Below are 16,855 nucleotides of genomic sequence, written 5' to 3'. Positions count from 1 at the left end.
AAAAAATACTTCAATTGGTCGATGAACGAAGGAAGTACAAAAATTTTCAGGGAAATTCAAGTATAAAGAAATACAAGTTACTGAGGAATGAAATAATAGGAAGTACAGGGAAGCTAACACGAAATGACCACAGGAAAAACGTGAAGAAATCGAAAAAGAAATGATTGGCGGAAGGACAGTTTCAGCATACAGGGAAATCAAAACAACCTTCGGTGAAACTTCCTGGCAGATTAAAACTGAGTGCCGGACAGAGACTCGAACGCGGGACCTTTTCCTTTCGCTGGCAAGTGCTCTACCATCTGAGTTACCCAAACATGACTCAGGACCCGCCCTCACATCCTTACTTCCACCAGTACTTCATTTAATTCTGGAAACATTTGGTGAATTTAAAAGCAAGGGTGGTAACAGTAAGACTGCAAGTCGAATTCCATTGTTAAATGCAGAGGAGAAAGTGGATACGTGGAAAGAGTATATTGACGGCTTCTGTGACGAGGAAGATTTGTCTGATGTGATAGGAGAAGAAACAGGAGGCGATATAGAAGAGATAGGGGATCCAGTATTAGAATCACAATTTAAGAAAACTTTGGAGTGCTTAAGATCCAATAAGACAGAAGGGGAAGATAACATTCCATCAGAATTTCTAAAATCGTTGGGATGGTGGCCATAAAACTATTGATGTTGGTGTGTAGAATGTATGTCTGGCGATATATCATCCGCACAATTCCGAAGATTGCAAGAGCCGACAAACGCGAGAATTATCACAAATCAGCTTAACGCTCATGCACCCAAGATGCTTACAAGAATAAAATAAAGAAGAATGGAAAAGAAAAATGTGGATGTGGTAGATGATGATACGTTTGGTTTTAGGAGAGGTAAAGGCACCAGCGAGACAGTTCTAACGTTGCGGTTGATAATGGAAGCAAGACTAAAGAAAATTCAAGTCACGTTCACGACCTGGAGAAAGTGTTCAATAATGTAAAATGGTGCAAGATGTTCGAAATTCTGAGGAAAATAGGGGAAAGCTGTAGGAGAGAGACGGGTAATATATAATATATATTAGTGCCAAGAGGGAATAATAAGAGTGGACGACCAAGAATGAAGTGCTCGGATTAAAAACAATGTAAGACAGGGATGCACTCTTCCGCCCCTCCTGTTCAATTTGCACATAGAAGAAGCAGTGATGGAATTAAGATTCAGGAGCGGAATGAAAATCCATGGTGAAAGGGTATCAATGATACGATCCGCTGATGACATTGCTATCCTGAGTGAAACTGAAGAAGAACAACATGATCTGCTGAATGGAATGAACAGCCTAATGAGTACAGAAAATGGATTGAGAATATATCGAAGAAAGACGAAAGTATTGAGGAATGGCAGAAATGAGAAAAGCGAGAAACTTAACATCAGGATTAATGATCACGAAGTAGATAAAGTTAGGGAATTCTTTTATCTAAGCAGCGAAACAACCAGTGACCGACGGATTAAGGAGGACATCAAAAGCAGACTAGCAATGGCAAAAAGGGCCTGGCCAAGAGACGTCTACTGGATCAAACATAGGCCTTAATTTGAGGGAAAAATTTCTGAGAATGTACATTTAGAGCACGGCATTGTATGGTAGTGAAACATGGATTGAGGGAAAAACGGAACAGAAGGTAATTGAAGCATTTGAGTTGTGGTGCTGTAGATGAATTTGAAAATTAGGTGGACTGATAAGGTGTGCAGTATCGAAGAGAAAAGGAATATGTGGAAAACACTGACAATGAGAAGGGACAGGATGATAGGACATCTGTTAACTTCCATTATACAAGAGGGATCTGTAGAGGGTAAAAATTGTAGAGGGAGACACAGATTGGAATACATCCTGAAAATTAGTGGCGACGTAGATTGGAAGTGCTACTCTGGGATGAAGAGGTTGGCGCACGAATGGAATTCGTGGCGGGATCCATCCAACCAGTCCAAAGATTAATGGTTCAAAAAGAGGAGAGAGAGAGAAAAGATTACTACTATACATGGTGAGTCACGTAAGAAGTAACATTCCTTTTATTTAGTGAACGGTTACACATGTCGAAATGTGGTTGTCGGCAAATGTCACAGCGCCGAGGGTCATGTGTTTTTTTGTTTAGGTAATGTTTTTATTGTTGCCATCAACAGAGATATTAAAGCAGGTACGTTTTTTAAATAGAGCCGTACCCTTCCATAACTGCATTTGGTAGCTCTTGATAAGACAATTACAGTGAAATAGCGTTGTTAATGTTGACGTTGAAACCTGTCATAAAAATTCAGAAATTTCCTGGAATGTGAGAGCATGGCGGCCGGAATCGGCACATTTGCCTGTTTAGTTGTCAGTACTGCAGATCGCTCATTTCTGCTTTAACATTAGTTGCCTGTAGACATGTACACCAATGAAGAAAAATTGGATATGCTACTTTTTTATGAAAGTATGCAGTAATAACAATTTAGCGGCTCAGGGCTATCCATCCGGATCCCCAAAATCCTAGGTGCCTGGCAGATCCACGAATCATTAAGACAGGCTGTTTTAACGTCAGAATGAGGACAAGAAAGAGGACTGCAACTGACAGTGAACACGAAGAAGCTGTTCTGGCTTAGACGTTAATGATTCCGCCTGGTAGTATGAGACATATTTTGAAGGTAGTATCAGCCTGACGAGTGTCTTTGGCATCCAGCCAGAATTTCCATCCTTATCAGTTTTCACTACATCAGGCACTCGACGACGTTGATTTCGAGAGTCGTATATGATTTTGTAGGTTTGCTCTTCAGTAACTGAGAGACGTATCTTACGTATTTCCAACGTGTGCTCTTTACCGATGCAGCAACGTTTACTAACAACGCTAATGTAAATTTGCACAACGTGCACTACTGGGCAGCCGAAAATCCACACTGGCTTCGTCGGGTGCAACATCAACGGCTGTGGAGCGTCACTGTATGGTGTGGCATATTAGGAAATTACATTTTGGGACCTTACATCATCTGCGGCGTTCAAGACAGACATTCGTACGCACTCTTTCTGACGAATATTCTAGAAGTGGTAGCACTGGGAAGTCAACAGTGTATGTAGCTGCGACACGATGATTGTCCAGCTCACCCGTCCCGTGCTGTAAGGCGAATATTGAATGGAATTTTCCTGGACGTTGGATGGGAATAAATTCTATCGTCAGATGGCCTGCGAGGTTCTCCGATTTGAGTCCTCTTGGTTTCTTTGTTTGGAAAGCACACAGAGGTGCAGTCTATGGCGAAACCTCGCCTACATCAGGCGATATGTGTCGTCGAATCGACAGCGCATGTCCTACAGTATCATCCACTGTAATTACATTTATTCGTCGTTCTTTCGAACGGAGATTGCAAATTCGCCTTTCCGTACTTGGTGAACAGTTTGGACTCATGCTTAAATAACGGATAAATTTATATTCTTGGACGAAATATTTATGTTATTTTCTTGTGTGGTTACCAAATCATTGACAGTAATTTCTTTATTTCATGTTAGAGCGTCGAGGATCACGTATGTTTTCTGACTAAATTGCATTGAAATATCAAAGAAGTGTGACACAGTGTTTGCATGTAGCTATTACACGCTTACGTTCAGCATGAAACGAGGTTTCGTTAAGAAGAATATTTATTTTCAATAAAATGTTTTGTTCAACGAATGTATCCCATATGATACAATTCAGAGAAGCATAGGTGCATACAGTTGTGCAACAGCATGTATTTTACCTCTAAGAAGCACACAGCCAAATACAAGAGAAGGCAGGTCAAAGCTTCCCTATAACATTTAGATATTTAATACCGTAGCTGCGTATAAGACCTCTTTATATTTGAAGAATCAACAGCTGATTTCACTGTTTCAGTGCATGTGGATCTGGGAGGATACACAAATGTGAAATAGGTTTCCTAAGCCCTTTGTGTTCGGCTACATTCTAGTCTACGTCGTATTTCCATACACAATCTCGTAGGTGAACGTGCATCTAGGTCGTAAGTTGGTTAAAGGAGAAATAAAGCTTTATTCTGGAAGCACAGGCCGGCATTAGGGTATACAGACACGCAACCTGGTCCGGCAGGCCTGCTTGGCAGTGTTCCCAACGCAAATGCCGTTCTTGGTCACCATGTCCTCACATGCGAAGAAATTTCTCGAAATTTTTTACTACAGGTTTCAACGCCAACATTAACCAACGCTATATCACTGTAACCATCTTCTCAAGAGCTATCGGATGCAGTTATAGAAAGTATAGGGTTCTATTTAATGAAAGTGCTCGCTTCAGCATCTCCAGTAATACCAGCGCTATAAAGACGAATCATACAAAAACATACGTGATTCTCGACGCTCTAACATTTGCCTAAGGCCACGTTTCGATATGTGTAGCCGTTCATAAAGTAAAAGGGCTGTTACGTCTCACCAGACTCACCCTGTACGTATGTGTGTCATGAGACTGCCGGAAAGCCGGTCGCGTTAGCACGTCACTGGGGGGATTCGGAGAGAGGCGCCTGGCGGATTAACGACGAGGACCGATGTGCTGGCCGGCCTAAACGGAGGATTTAGACAGTAACCTACATACCCACTAGTTGAATACTCGGCTTCTTAGCTGCTACGCTTGTCCCGCATGATTTCCACGATTTGAAAACATTTATAAAACGTTCCCACTTTTTCTCATGGGATGCAGGCAGGTGTTGATACGAATGCACCAATTCCGTCTTTGGGAGTAGAGGCGAGGGGCAATGGAATATATAACGGCATCTGGCCACGCTCTACCACAAACACCGGCAAATCCAAAAATTAATATGTGGACCTCATATGTATACTGGATAAAGGTCAGAAAAAAGAAGAGGTAAGAAATTTATTAGTATACTAGGAATAGTGATAATTTCACTTCTCACACACAGGTCAAAGCGCAGTTGGCGAAGTACACCGACGGAAAAAAATGATCGCAACAGCAAAAGATAATGAATGTAGAGTAATAAGATGTTGGGAATATACGTATTTGGCTAGGTGACAAATTTAAGTGATTAACACTGCAAGGTTACAGGTTATAAGCGTGAGACAGGCCATTGCAAATGTGAAATGCTGCTACATTAATAACTGGTGTAAACGGCAGAATGTTGAATGCAAGGATACAGGCGTGAATGCGTTGTGTTGTATAGGGGCCGGACATCTGTTTGCTGGATGGAGTTCCATGCCTGTTGGAGTAGGCCGCTCAATGCAGGAAGAGTTAATACTGGTTGTGAATGACGCTGCGGTAGTCTTCCGATGATGTGCAATACACGATCTATTGGAGACAGGTCTGCATTAGAGACGGCGTAGGCAACTTGTCACACTCTATAGAATATGTTGGGTTACAACAGCGATATGAGGTCATCCTTATTCTTTTGGAAAACGTGCCATGGGATGCTGTTTATGAATGGCAACACAACAGGTCGAATTACTAGATTTATGCAGAAAATTTTCAGTCAGGGTTCATGCGATAAGCCGGCCGCGGTAGCCGAGCGGCTCTAGGCACGTCAGTCCGGAGCCACGCGGCTGCTACGGTCGCAGGTTCGAATCCTGCCTCGGGCATGGATGTGTGTGATGTCCTTAGGTTAGTTAGGTTTAAGTAGTTCTAAGTTCTAGGGGACTGATGACCATAGAAGTTAAGTCCCATAGTGCTCAGAGCCATTTGAACCATTTCATGCGGTAATCATACGGAATCGCACCCAAGACCAAAACTCCAGGTGTGTCTTAACACGAATACCGGTTAGTTGAAGGCCCTTAGTCGGTCTCCTTCTAACCACCACACGGCCATCACTGGCATCGAGGCAGACCAGCTGTCATCAGAAAACGCAATAGACCTCCACCCAGGCCTCCAGTGGCGTCTCTCATGACACCACTGAAGTCGCAAATGGTGGTGGTTTATGGTTAGTGGGATACATGCTACAAGGCGTTTGGCTCGGAGCCGTCCTTGACGTAACCGGCATCTAACATTTCGTTGAGTTACTGTAGTCCCAACTACTGCTCAGATTGCTGCTGCAGATGCAGTACGATGACGTTCCCTGTCGGTAGTGCCACGTGGCTGTCCGGAGGCCGGTCTTCTTGCTTCTTGCGACCGCATATACCCGTGTCCACCGCTGCCAGCAACCATGTACGGTGGCTACAATCCGGTCAAGTCTTTCTGAAGTATCGTAAAAGAAGCATCCAGCTTCTCGAATCGCTACTACGCCACCACGTTCAAACCCAATGAGGTGTTGATAAAGGTGCCGCCTTTGCCGCCTTAAAGATATTCTTGACTAACATCAACTCACCATGCGTAATCTCAATGGTAGCTAACTCTCATGACCGTTACATCGCGTATTTAAAGCAAATCTGATTTGTATCCTCATAGTGGCGCTACTAGCACCAATTTCATACGACTGGAGCGAAATCTGAATAGATATCATCTTTCAGATGTAGAAACAAACCTACCACAACCCCTCGTTTCCTTTCTTTTGGTCTGTGTATTTAAGTTGGTTGTAGCCAGTTCCTGAATGCCATAAACCGCCATCTTCGCGCCAGAGAGCACGTATAGCTGCTCCATGACCTTGTTTTAATATTTCGCCCAGTCAACAAATTTACGTCAGAGTCAGAACTGGTCACATTTCATTGGACAAATCCTTCCCCCACTAACAGAACTCCTGCAGAAGATGCCACTTCCTGTCAAGTCTTTTCAAAAGTTTATTTGCAGCGCGTGATGAAAGCTATCTGCTGTCGTGAAATAGTCACTATCTCTTAAGCCCGTTCAGAAGGGGCGTGATTGATAATGAGAGTGCTAAACTGGACTCATCGTTGACAGCAAATTTAGTGTTGTCAACCCATTACAAGTTTATCGGTTAATCACTTCCTAATTGTTTCTTTATGAGTTTAAGCGGAATGAAAACTACTGTTCATAATCTAATTTTAGCAACTCTACTTGAACTATTTAGGCACCAAGGATGCTCTTTGTTGCAATATTTGCATATGAAGAAATGAAAATGCTGTTTAACATAACTTTAATGGTATGTTCGCAGTATTCAAATTTTCTGCAATATTTCCTGCATTTAAACCTCATCCGAAATATCAAGTAATTGAGCCGACGTTCATCTAGTTGCGGAAGCATTCTCGTAGTAATACACGAACACCCAGAGAGTGGACCTCTGACAATGTCTTCCCTAGAATTCCTGAGAAACCTCACATCAAGCTAGAAACAAGCCTTGACGCTACCATACAGTGGCTTCCACAAACATCGGAACAGGTAACAACGAAAAGATGCCACCTTCTGCAGAAATGTTATTGCTTGTTTTCTTTTTCTTTTTTTAGGTCTTTGTTTTGTCATTCATCATTTGACTGGCTTTATGTGGCGCGCAACGAATTTATTTATCGTGCCAATCTCCTCATCGCAGTGTACCACTTCCCTCTATGCCCACAATTATTCGCTATTTGTATTCGAATCTTCATCTACAGTTTGTACCCTCTACAGGTCCATGCAGTATCATGGAAGTTATTCCCTAACGTCTTAACAAATGTCCTATCATCCTGTCGCTTCTTTTGACAGTGTTCTCCGTTTGTTTGCTCGCCGACTGTGCTAACAATCTTCTCATTTTTATCTTATAAAGCTATACAACTTTTAACACTATATTTTTTTAGCTCTATCTTAGACGCTTCGATTTTTGTCCCACATTCCATGATTCACTACGTACAATTCTGTGCTCCAAATTTGAATTCTCAGAAATTTCTTCTTCGGATTAAATCCTGTGTTTAGTAACCAAAGACTATAGCATACAATGGATATTTTCGACATGATTTATTGCAAAATAAACGAAATTAATAAGATTAAATTAAAAGTAGAAATTTTCACTTAACTGAGGGCAAAATAAGTAGAAAGACAAATAAATTGCATTATCTGACTTGGGGAAAGTATCAGGTAAAATCCAACACGTCCTACAAATGCAAAATCTAAAAACCGGGTTCAGGTTACAGAGCACAATAAGAGTACACATATGCCATTGGCTACAACAACCCACAATATTTTTTCGATCTTGAGTACTGACTGTGGAAAATTATTTTTCGGTCAAGGTGGGAATTGTTTTACAACGAGACTCCGTGAACACGTACTAACAGTGGAAATAATTTATCAGTAGCCATCAAAGAACAACGTAACGAAGTGGCATACATACCATATTGATTGTAAATTTTACAAACAGCTCACAAATGCAGGTAGCTCAAAAACGACGAATAAATTCAAAACTTTATCTTCGGTAAAAAAAAAAAATGGAAATAACATTTTATTTCAGTCAAACAGTGGTCCGCAGATCGCACGCTGTCCGAATCACGTGTACTGCCTCTCTTCGTCTTCTACTTGTGACGTCGGCATGTATACCTGAACTACTTTCACAAGCGTTGGTCTGATGCGGACAACCCTGTCACTGAAGAGTTCACAGTAACTCACTCTCTTCCTTACCTTCCTACTGGTATTGAATCCTACTCTTGTTAAACCATTTTGTGTTAGGATTGCCCTACACTCATCTAACTTGGAATTCTTATCTTATTTTCACTTCGCGGACTCCCACAATACTTAGATTGTGCGGTTGAATTTTGCTTCCCAGGATTCCAAGCTTCCCTACCAAGTTCAAACTTATGACACTCCATGCTCCGACTCGTAGAGTGTCACCCTTTCGTTGGTTATTCAATTTATCTGATTCCTGTTGTCTTCTGCATATTCATACCATTGATCATTGTTGGTTCGTCATCCTTTTTATGTGCAGTTTCCGCCTCAAGAGCAAGATAGTGCCCTGACCGTCTGTTCGCCCCTTCGCCCTGCCTGACAAGGCCCTTGGCAGAACGAGGATTGCTTCCACTGCGGAAGTCTTCTGCCGCCATTCCTGATGCGTTTTTTTTCTTTTTTAATGAAGAAGTTACGTAGTGGCTAGGCTTTGATTGCCAGTCTTAAGACGCTTCCCCTGTCTCAGGGGTACATTTCTGCGCTCAATGTTTAGCGATGCCAGATGTGGCGGACCACGCTATACCTTGTAGTAATCTGATGGAAGGGTTAGGGTTTGGCAAATGTCTGTGAAAAGTTACCTGCCATCATTTTTAGTGCCAACAGTAAAGCGCTGAGTATGTGGTGTTTTGATACGGCGGTGATTTTCCTTGCTAGGTTGTCCTTCACTTATTGCGTTTAAGAAACAACTAAATGCGGAAGGGTATGAACAGATTTTACAACATAGCGTAGTGGTTAGAGTTGATGAATACGTCGGAGACCATGTTTTTATCATCATAACTCTGATAAAGCAGCATCTTTTCAGGCAATGTTGTTTGGGCAGTAACATCACTTAAATGGACTGGCCTGTCCAGGGTCTTGACCTGTACCCAACAGAACACCCGTTGTTTAGTTGAAAGGTCGACTTCGCTCCAGACCATAGTGTCCGACATCGCTATTTTCTCCGGTTTTGGCTCTCGAGGAAGAATGGGCTGCCATTCCATCACAGAGATTGAGGCACTCTGTCAAAAGTATCCCCTGTAGAGTTCAGGCCGTCATAAAGACGAAGGATGGACATTCCCCATTGGGCAGTAACATCACTTAAATGGACTGGCCTGTCCAGGGTCTTGACCTGTACCCAACAGAACACCCGTTGTTTAGTTGAAAGGTCGACTTCGCTCCAGACCATAGTGTCCGACATCGCTATTTTCTCCGGTTTTGGCTCTCGAGGAAGAATGGGCTGCCATTCCATCACAGAGATTGAGGCACTCTGTCAAAAGTATCCCCTGTAGAGTTCAGGCCGTCATAAAGACGAAGGATGGACATTCCCCATATTAACGTCCACTAATGTGCGGATGGTTTTCCTCAGACAGTCTACAGTGCAGAAGTCAGGAACAATAATTCTCTTGTGTTACAACCCTGAGGAATAGTCGACGCCTATGACATAACAACTAGATGGGATTCGTTGATAGAGGTCAACATTTCCGCATCAGTGACCTCTGGGCCGAATCCATGAACCATTTATCCTCTGGTATTAAGCGGGATTGCTGTAGGACACGCACGTTAATCTGTGATAAAAAACGACCGCTTCTCGCGAAGGGCTAGTTCCAGAGAGTCAGAAAAGAACCGATGAATTCAAGCTGTCCCCACTTCTCACAGTTTACATCCTCGTTTACTCAGTAATGATCCTATTGACGATGGGACATTAAGCCTTAGCTATGTTTTACCTTAACGCTCAGGGAAGCTGTAAAAAATACACTTAACTAGATAGCCCATCATTCTGCCCGTAAGTTCCCAAGTTATAAAATTTACTATCTCATAGGAACGCTATTATGGATACACCTTTACTGATATATTCGCTGAACTTTATTGCAAGTAAAATTTATTAGATGTGCTATTGTTTCCTATAACACTTTGTTGATTACGTGTGGATCATTAGTCACAGAAAAATTTGTCGTAAAAGATAATAATTTATAGCTTCGTCTGCGAGCGACCAAATACGATATGATTGAATTCACACTACGCAGTATTGCCATTGATCATGATTTGATAATCTCCTCAGACGTTCTCTTTTCTGTGATGTGGTGAAGTGAAAATAATTTTTTTTTTTCAAATCAGAAATATTAGATTTATAAGACTCTTGTTTCTATGTTTTGTAGCTACGCCTCGGGTGAAAGTCACACCCCGAATCCAGTCGAAACGACCCGGAGAAGAGGCCACCATGTTCTGCCACGTCATCGGAGAACCTTTCCCTAAGGTAAATAATGGAAACTGTGTAAATTGTAGGTAGCAGTAGACAAACCGAACATTAAGAATTGTCTTCATGTGGGACATTAAAGGACATTTTTGTTGTGGCGTAACAAGCTAGTTACGCCACACTGAGAAGGGAGCCGAAAGGCACGCGTACACACACGCCGACTGGCGTCAAGTCTGGAATAGGATAACTATTGAATGGTAGCAAGAAAAGTACGTAGCTGCTTTATACTTAACTTTTAATCTTTGTTGGTTTACAACGTTCTTCTTGAGACATTTATACGATAACTCTCAAAGTAGGTAAGGCTAATGGCGCCTTGCTAGGTCGTAGCCATGGACTTAGCAGAAGGCTATTCTAACTGTCTCTCGGCAAATGAGAGGAAGGCTTCGTCCGTATTGTCGCTAGCAATGTCGTCCGTACAACTGGGGCGAGTGCTCGTCCGTATCTCGAGACCTGCCTTGTGGTGGCGCTAGGTCTGCGATCACACAGTGGCGACACGCGGGTCCGACATGTACTAAATGGACCGCGGCCGATTTAAGCTACCACCTAGCAAGTGTGGTGTCTGGCGGTGACACCACAATTTTAAAGCTTCCCACTTCGGTTGTTGTTGCTAATTATCCACTTTATTCAAGATCGCACGAATGGACAATCACGGCCTTAAGGGCCATTTTGATGTGCAATAGGTATTAATATATTGTAAAATTAATCGACCATTAAACCATGTTTGGAAGATGAGCACTGTTGCTGCCAGTAAACATTCTGGCTTTAATTTTGAAGCTTATACGTATAATAATTGGAAAATTTTGCAATATACTGTGCATACTGCGCTTGAAAGTTGGCCAGTCGTGCGAGCTTTAATAAAGCGAATACTTGTCACCAACGGCCGAAGTGGAAGACTCCTCTTTTTTATAGGGATTTGGACGAAAATAAACACTTTGTTTAGTCTGCAGTATGTATTATACATTCACAAAAGTTTAGTGTCAGAAACAATTAAATTTGTATCAGTAGCACATCATCCGATTTCTTGTGGAGGCATTTCTTTTGTCGGTTTGAGTACAGTGACATCATAAGTACGTTCCTGAAAAACCGATCCCTGCGCTCTTTCCGATCACGTTCACTGTTAGAAAACAGTAGATTTGTACAGACTTGGTATTTATTGCAGCGTGTTAGGTCTTCCCATGACTGATGCGAAGCTATGTTTCGAATAAACGACGTTTTCCCATGATTTCGTTTCAGAATTAACAGTGGAAACTGAGTCTGGTGAAAATACACGATAATAGAATCTAAAACATTCCAGCATACAAGTTCCTGAAAATGTGTTGTTGGCAAGATAGTAGCAAATGTGTGGTTACTTGTCCCCACCGACTTTACTAAAAAGTATTGGCCAAGTTCGTACAAACGTAGTTGAAATATAGTATTTCGAAAATGCTTTTACAATAAAAATCAGTCCTGATAGCAATATATATTATTTATTTTTAATTATATCTTTTAAAACTTTTTTATTTAAATACCTTAGAATATTCTGAGAAATAATGTATTTGTTTTCAGGTCCAGTGTTTTTATATTTATACACCCTACATTTGTCAAATTTATTTCATTTTGTTACGGTTCATGTGAGCACTGGTGAGCGGAGCCTCCTTCCATAACTCCTAGCCTTACTAGCTAGCTGGCAGTGTGTGATGAGCACCAGTATGTTCTACGCAGCAGCTCCGTGCACCAGCTCCTCACGGCATCTGGGTAACACACCGCCTAATTTTACATCATAACTAAAGGGATTGGACAAAAAGATGAAAAAAACACGAGAAATGCTTGCTTGAACATAAATGAATCGCTTAGTGCAGAAAGGCAACTATTTCAAAATATATTTCCCCTTTTTCTTGACGGTTATGGTTCTAAGTAGATCAGTGCACTGTTTTGCAGCGAAAAGGAAACTTGTTTGCACGATAACATGGGTTCGCAGTGCCGTCAATTTTACATTCACTGCAGATAAGGAACTAGTCCGAAGCATGGTGGTGGAAGGAGGGAAGACACAGAGGATGACGTTGGTCAGCTCACAATCCTCAAGAAACGATAACAAGGTTTATACTGATCTTTCGTCGACTATGGAACTTGATGACCTACATTCTATAAAGGAACCTAGCTGAACGATGATTCGTATGGTAAATTCGCTCCTAGAAACCTGAAAAGAGTTCTCCCTATTCGAGAATACCATGACTTTACCTTCTCAGCTGAAAGTCTGCACAGTGCTACGTGCAACATAAATATTGCTGTCTTGGCAATTTTCGACTGAGAGAAGCTGTACAACCTCTGGAAGTACACCTACGTACCCGCACCGCCTATAAAAAACAACAAAATTACGTGAAATAAACTTTAGTCTATAACTCTCAAGACAAGATGCAAGTTTGGGATTCAGTAGCATCATGTCCGACAACAACGACATCTCGTGTTTTAGATGCTGACTGGGTAAGCAAAAAGTAAAATATTATTCAGAAACATTGAATTTCTAAAGAAGCACCATGATCCCAATATTAAATTGAAACTCCAGTATACTGCAGAAAAGGAACGTGTCGAGCACCATCAAAGACGTCCTCCTCTTTCTCCTTAGGTCATATTTGACTTTTACATGTATATAACTAACTGCACGAAACCGATTTAGTTCAGTTTTCTGTCTCTACTGTAAAAGAAGAAAATATGGACACATTGCCTGTCCGCAGAAAACGGTTGAAATGCAGATGATAGCCAAGTCTGGAGGTCGCAGTGTTGTATTTGACCACCGATGGCACCTGTGCAATATCCACAACACACCGCAAGTGTCATAGGCGGTGACAAGAGTGTTTTATGTAATTGTGAATGCATTATGTGGGAGCTAAGTGAAGTGAACGTGGGCAAATAGTTGGTGTTCATATGACTGGTGTTCCGTAACCAAGACAGTGGTTCAAGAGACACCGCAGCGAAAATCATATCGTATGCAGGGAAAGCGGAAAACCATGTTACGCTAAGTCACAATTCATAATGCGGATGAACGTGTCTGTTTGCTGATCCTCAAGAACAATCATTGATGAGGATTGTGAGGAAAAATAAGAGGACGACAGGTACAGAACTGAATGTCGCACTCGTGAACAAAATTTCATTCGTGGTTTTCTGTTTTGTTTTTTGAGTCATCAGTCTTATGACTGGTTTGACGCACCTAGCCACGAATTCCTATCGTGTGGGAACCTCTTCATCTCAGAGTAGCACTTACAAACTATGTCGTCAATTGTTTGCTGGATATATTCCCGTCTCTGTCTTCCCTTTCAGTTTTATCCACTGCAACTTCTTCTAGTGACATGAAAGCTACTGCTGCCTGGTATCTTAACAGATGTCCTACCTCCTGTCCCATCTTCTTGTCAGTGTTTTCCATATTTTCATTTCCCCTCTTCTTCCCTTACCCTATCAGGTCACCTAATTTTCTGCATTCTTCTGTAGCATCACATCTCAAATGCATCGATTCTCTCTTGTTCCGGTTTACACACAGCCCAGGTTTCACTACCAAACAATGCCGTGCTCGAAACGTACATTCCAAGAAAGTTCTGCCTCAAATTAAGGCCTATGATTGGTACTGTTAGAGTTCTCTTGGCACGGAATGCCCTTTTCCCAAGTCCTAGTCTGCTTTTAATTTCCTCTTGGCTCCATCCCTCTTCAGTTATTTTGCTGAATAAGTGGCAGAGATTTTTAACTTCATGTACTTCGTGATCACCAATCATGATGTTAAGATTTTCGTTGTTCTCATTTCTACAGCTTCTCATTACTTTCATCTTTTTCGATTTACCCTCAGTCCATATTCTGTTCTCGCTAGACAGTTCGTTCCACTCAACACGTCTTGTAATTCTCCTTTATTTTCACTGAGGATGGTATTGTTACCAGTGAATCTTATCACTGATATCCTTTCGCCTTGAAATTTAATTCAACCCCTGAAACTTTCTTTTACTTCCGTCATCGCTTCTTCGATCTATAGAATGAACAGTAGAGTCAAAAGACTACATCCCTGTCTTACACCCTTCCTAATCCGAGCACTTCGTTCTTGGTCTTCCACTCTGATTGTTCCCATTTGACTGTCGTACATATTGTATATTCTCCCTCTTACCTCAGAGCTTACCGTTATTAGGCTTAGGATTTCTAACATCCTGCAGTATTTTACAGTGTCAAACGCTTTTTCCAGGTCGACAAATCACAGGAACGTATCGATTTTTCTGTAGTCTTACCTCTATTATTAGCCGCAACTTGAGAACTGCCTCTCTTATGCCTGTTCCTTTCCTGATCGTCATCTTACACATCCTAAGTTTTGTTTTCCATTCCACTCTCCTGTATAATACTCTTGTCAGTGTCTTGGACACTGTTTTGCAGATTGTGCGATCATTTTCGCATTTGTCTGCTTTTGCAGTCTTCGGAAGTGTGTGGATGATGTTATTCCGAAAGTCAGATGGTATATCACCTGACTCATACTTTCTACGAACCAACGTGAATAGTCATTTTGCTGCCACTTCTGCCAATGATTTTAGGAATTCTGATGCAATGTTATCTATCCTTGCAGCTTACTTGATTTAAAGTCATACAGTGCTCTTTCTAATTCTGATTCCAATACTGGATCTCCTATTTCTTCTTCTATCACTTCAGTGTACTCTTTGCACCTATCCGCCCTCTTCTCTGCATTTAAGAGTAGAATTCGCATCTCGCTCTTAATGTTGCCGTTCTTGCTTCACAATTCATCGAAAGCGATTTTGTCTTTCCTGTATGCTGAGTCAGTTCTTCCGACAATTATTTCTCTCTCTATTTCTTCACATTTTGCAAGTAGCCATTGCGCCATAGCTGCCCTTGCAATTCCTATTTATTTAATTCCTAGGTGACTTGTATTTCTGTATTCCTGAATTTTCCTGAACATCTCTACTAAATTGTGATCTGAGTCTATATCTACTCCTGGGTACAGCTCAAATCCAATATCCAATTTCGGTATCTCTGCCTGACGTAACTGAAATCTTCCTATATCTCCCGGTATTTTCCTAGTATATCTCCTTCTCTTGTGTTTCTTCAACAGAGTATTCGCTGTTACTAGCTGAAATTTATTGCAGAACTTAATTAGTCTCTCTCTTTTCTCATTGCTACTACCAAGCCCATAATCTCCTGTAACTCTTTCTTCCACTTCTCCTCCTACCACTGCATTCCTGTCCCCCATGGCTATCAGATTTTCATCTCACTTTACGTACTTAATTACCCTTTCAATGTACTCATAGACTTTCTCTACCTCTTCATCTTCGGTTTGATTTGTCGGCATTTATACTTGAACTACCGTTGTCGATGTTGGTTTGCTATCGATTCTTATGAGAACAACCCTATCACTGAACTGTTCACAGTAACACACCCTCTGCCGTACCTTCCTATTCATAACGAATCTTACTGCCGCTATACCATTTTCTGCTGTTGTGGATATTACCCTATAGACCTACTCCCCTGACCTGGTATCTTGTTTTATTTCGACTTCACTACACATGCATCAGTGAAAGGACATGATCTAGTGCAGCAACACCCTCTGTACCCTCCCTCCCCCACCTGTTTTTGTTGAGCACTTTAAAAATGTACCTGTATTGCGAAAACCTGCTGCGTATTCATAGGATGCCTGCTAATAGGCATAAGAGGAGCAGCGTATATTGCTTGCAGCTCCTAGGGCTATTATCATTGGTTGCCTCTGTATATACAGGTTGCCAAGACATCAACAAAGGAGGGCGAATAATATGGAGGGTGTTGCCGTACTAGAGAGGAAACTTTTGCCCTTTTGTTTATGCATGTGCCAATGTCATAAACCTCCTCCGCCATCTGCCCCCCTCCACTCTACCCTCCCGCCACCCCTCCCCCCCCCCCCCCCCCCCCACACACACACAAACACCCTCACTTCTTCAGTACGCCACAGGAGCGCTCGAAATACGAAGTACGGAAAAATGTGAACAGCCTTTCCTGCATTTGATCCCACTCATTTCATCGAATGGTTTTAAGCTGTCCCTTGTGGTTGCATGCTCTACACAAGAGCAAAAATTTCGGTCGCACTGCACTCCAGAAGATTGCGATCGCTTTCATTGCGGTTGCTGTACCTCGATAT

The 16,855-nt window shown here is 41.9% G+C and overlaps 1 protein-coding gene across 1 annotated transcript in view; it reads left to right on the top strand.

The window, feature by feature from the left end:
• LOC124594023 (follistatin-related protein 5-like) overlaps positions 1–16,855 on the top strand; it is a 227,429-nt gene that overhangs the window by 113,778 nt on the left and 96,796 nt on the right. Inside the window, exon 6 of the mRNA XM_047132378.1 lies at positions 10,634–10,731. Coding sequence (XP_046988334.1) covers positions 10,634–10,731 — 98 coding nt within the window. The remainder of the gene's footprint in view (positions 1–10,633; positions 10,732–16,855) is intronic.

This window comes from Schistocerca americana, chromosome 1 (genome assembly GCF_021461395.2).
Source record: "Schistocerca americana isolate TAMUIC-IGC-003095 chromosome 1, iqSchAmer2.1, whole genome shotgun sequence".
NCBI lineage: Eukaryota > Metazoa > Arthropoda > Insecta > Orthoptera > Acrididae > Schistocerca > Schistocerca americana.
This window is presented reverse-complemented; position numbering and strand designations above follow the sequence as displayed.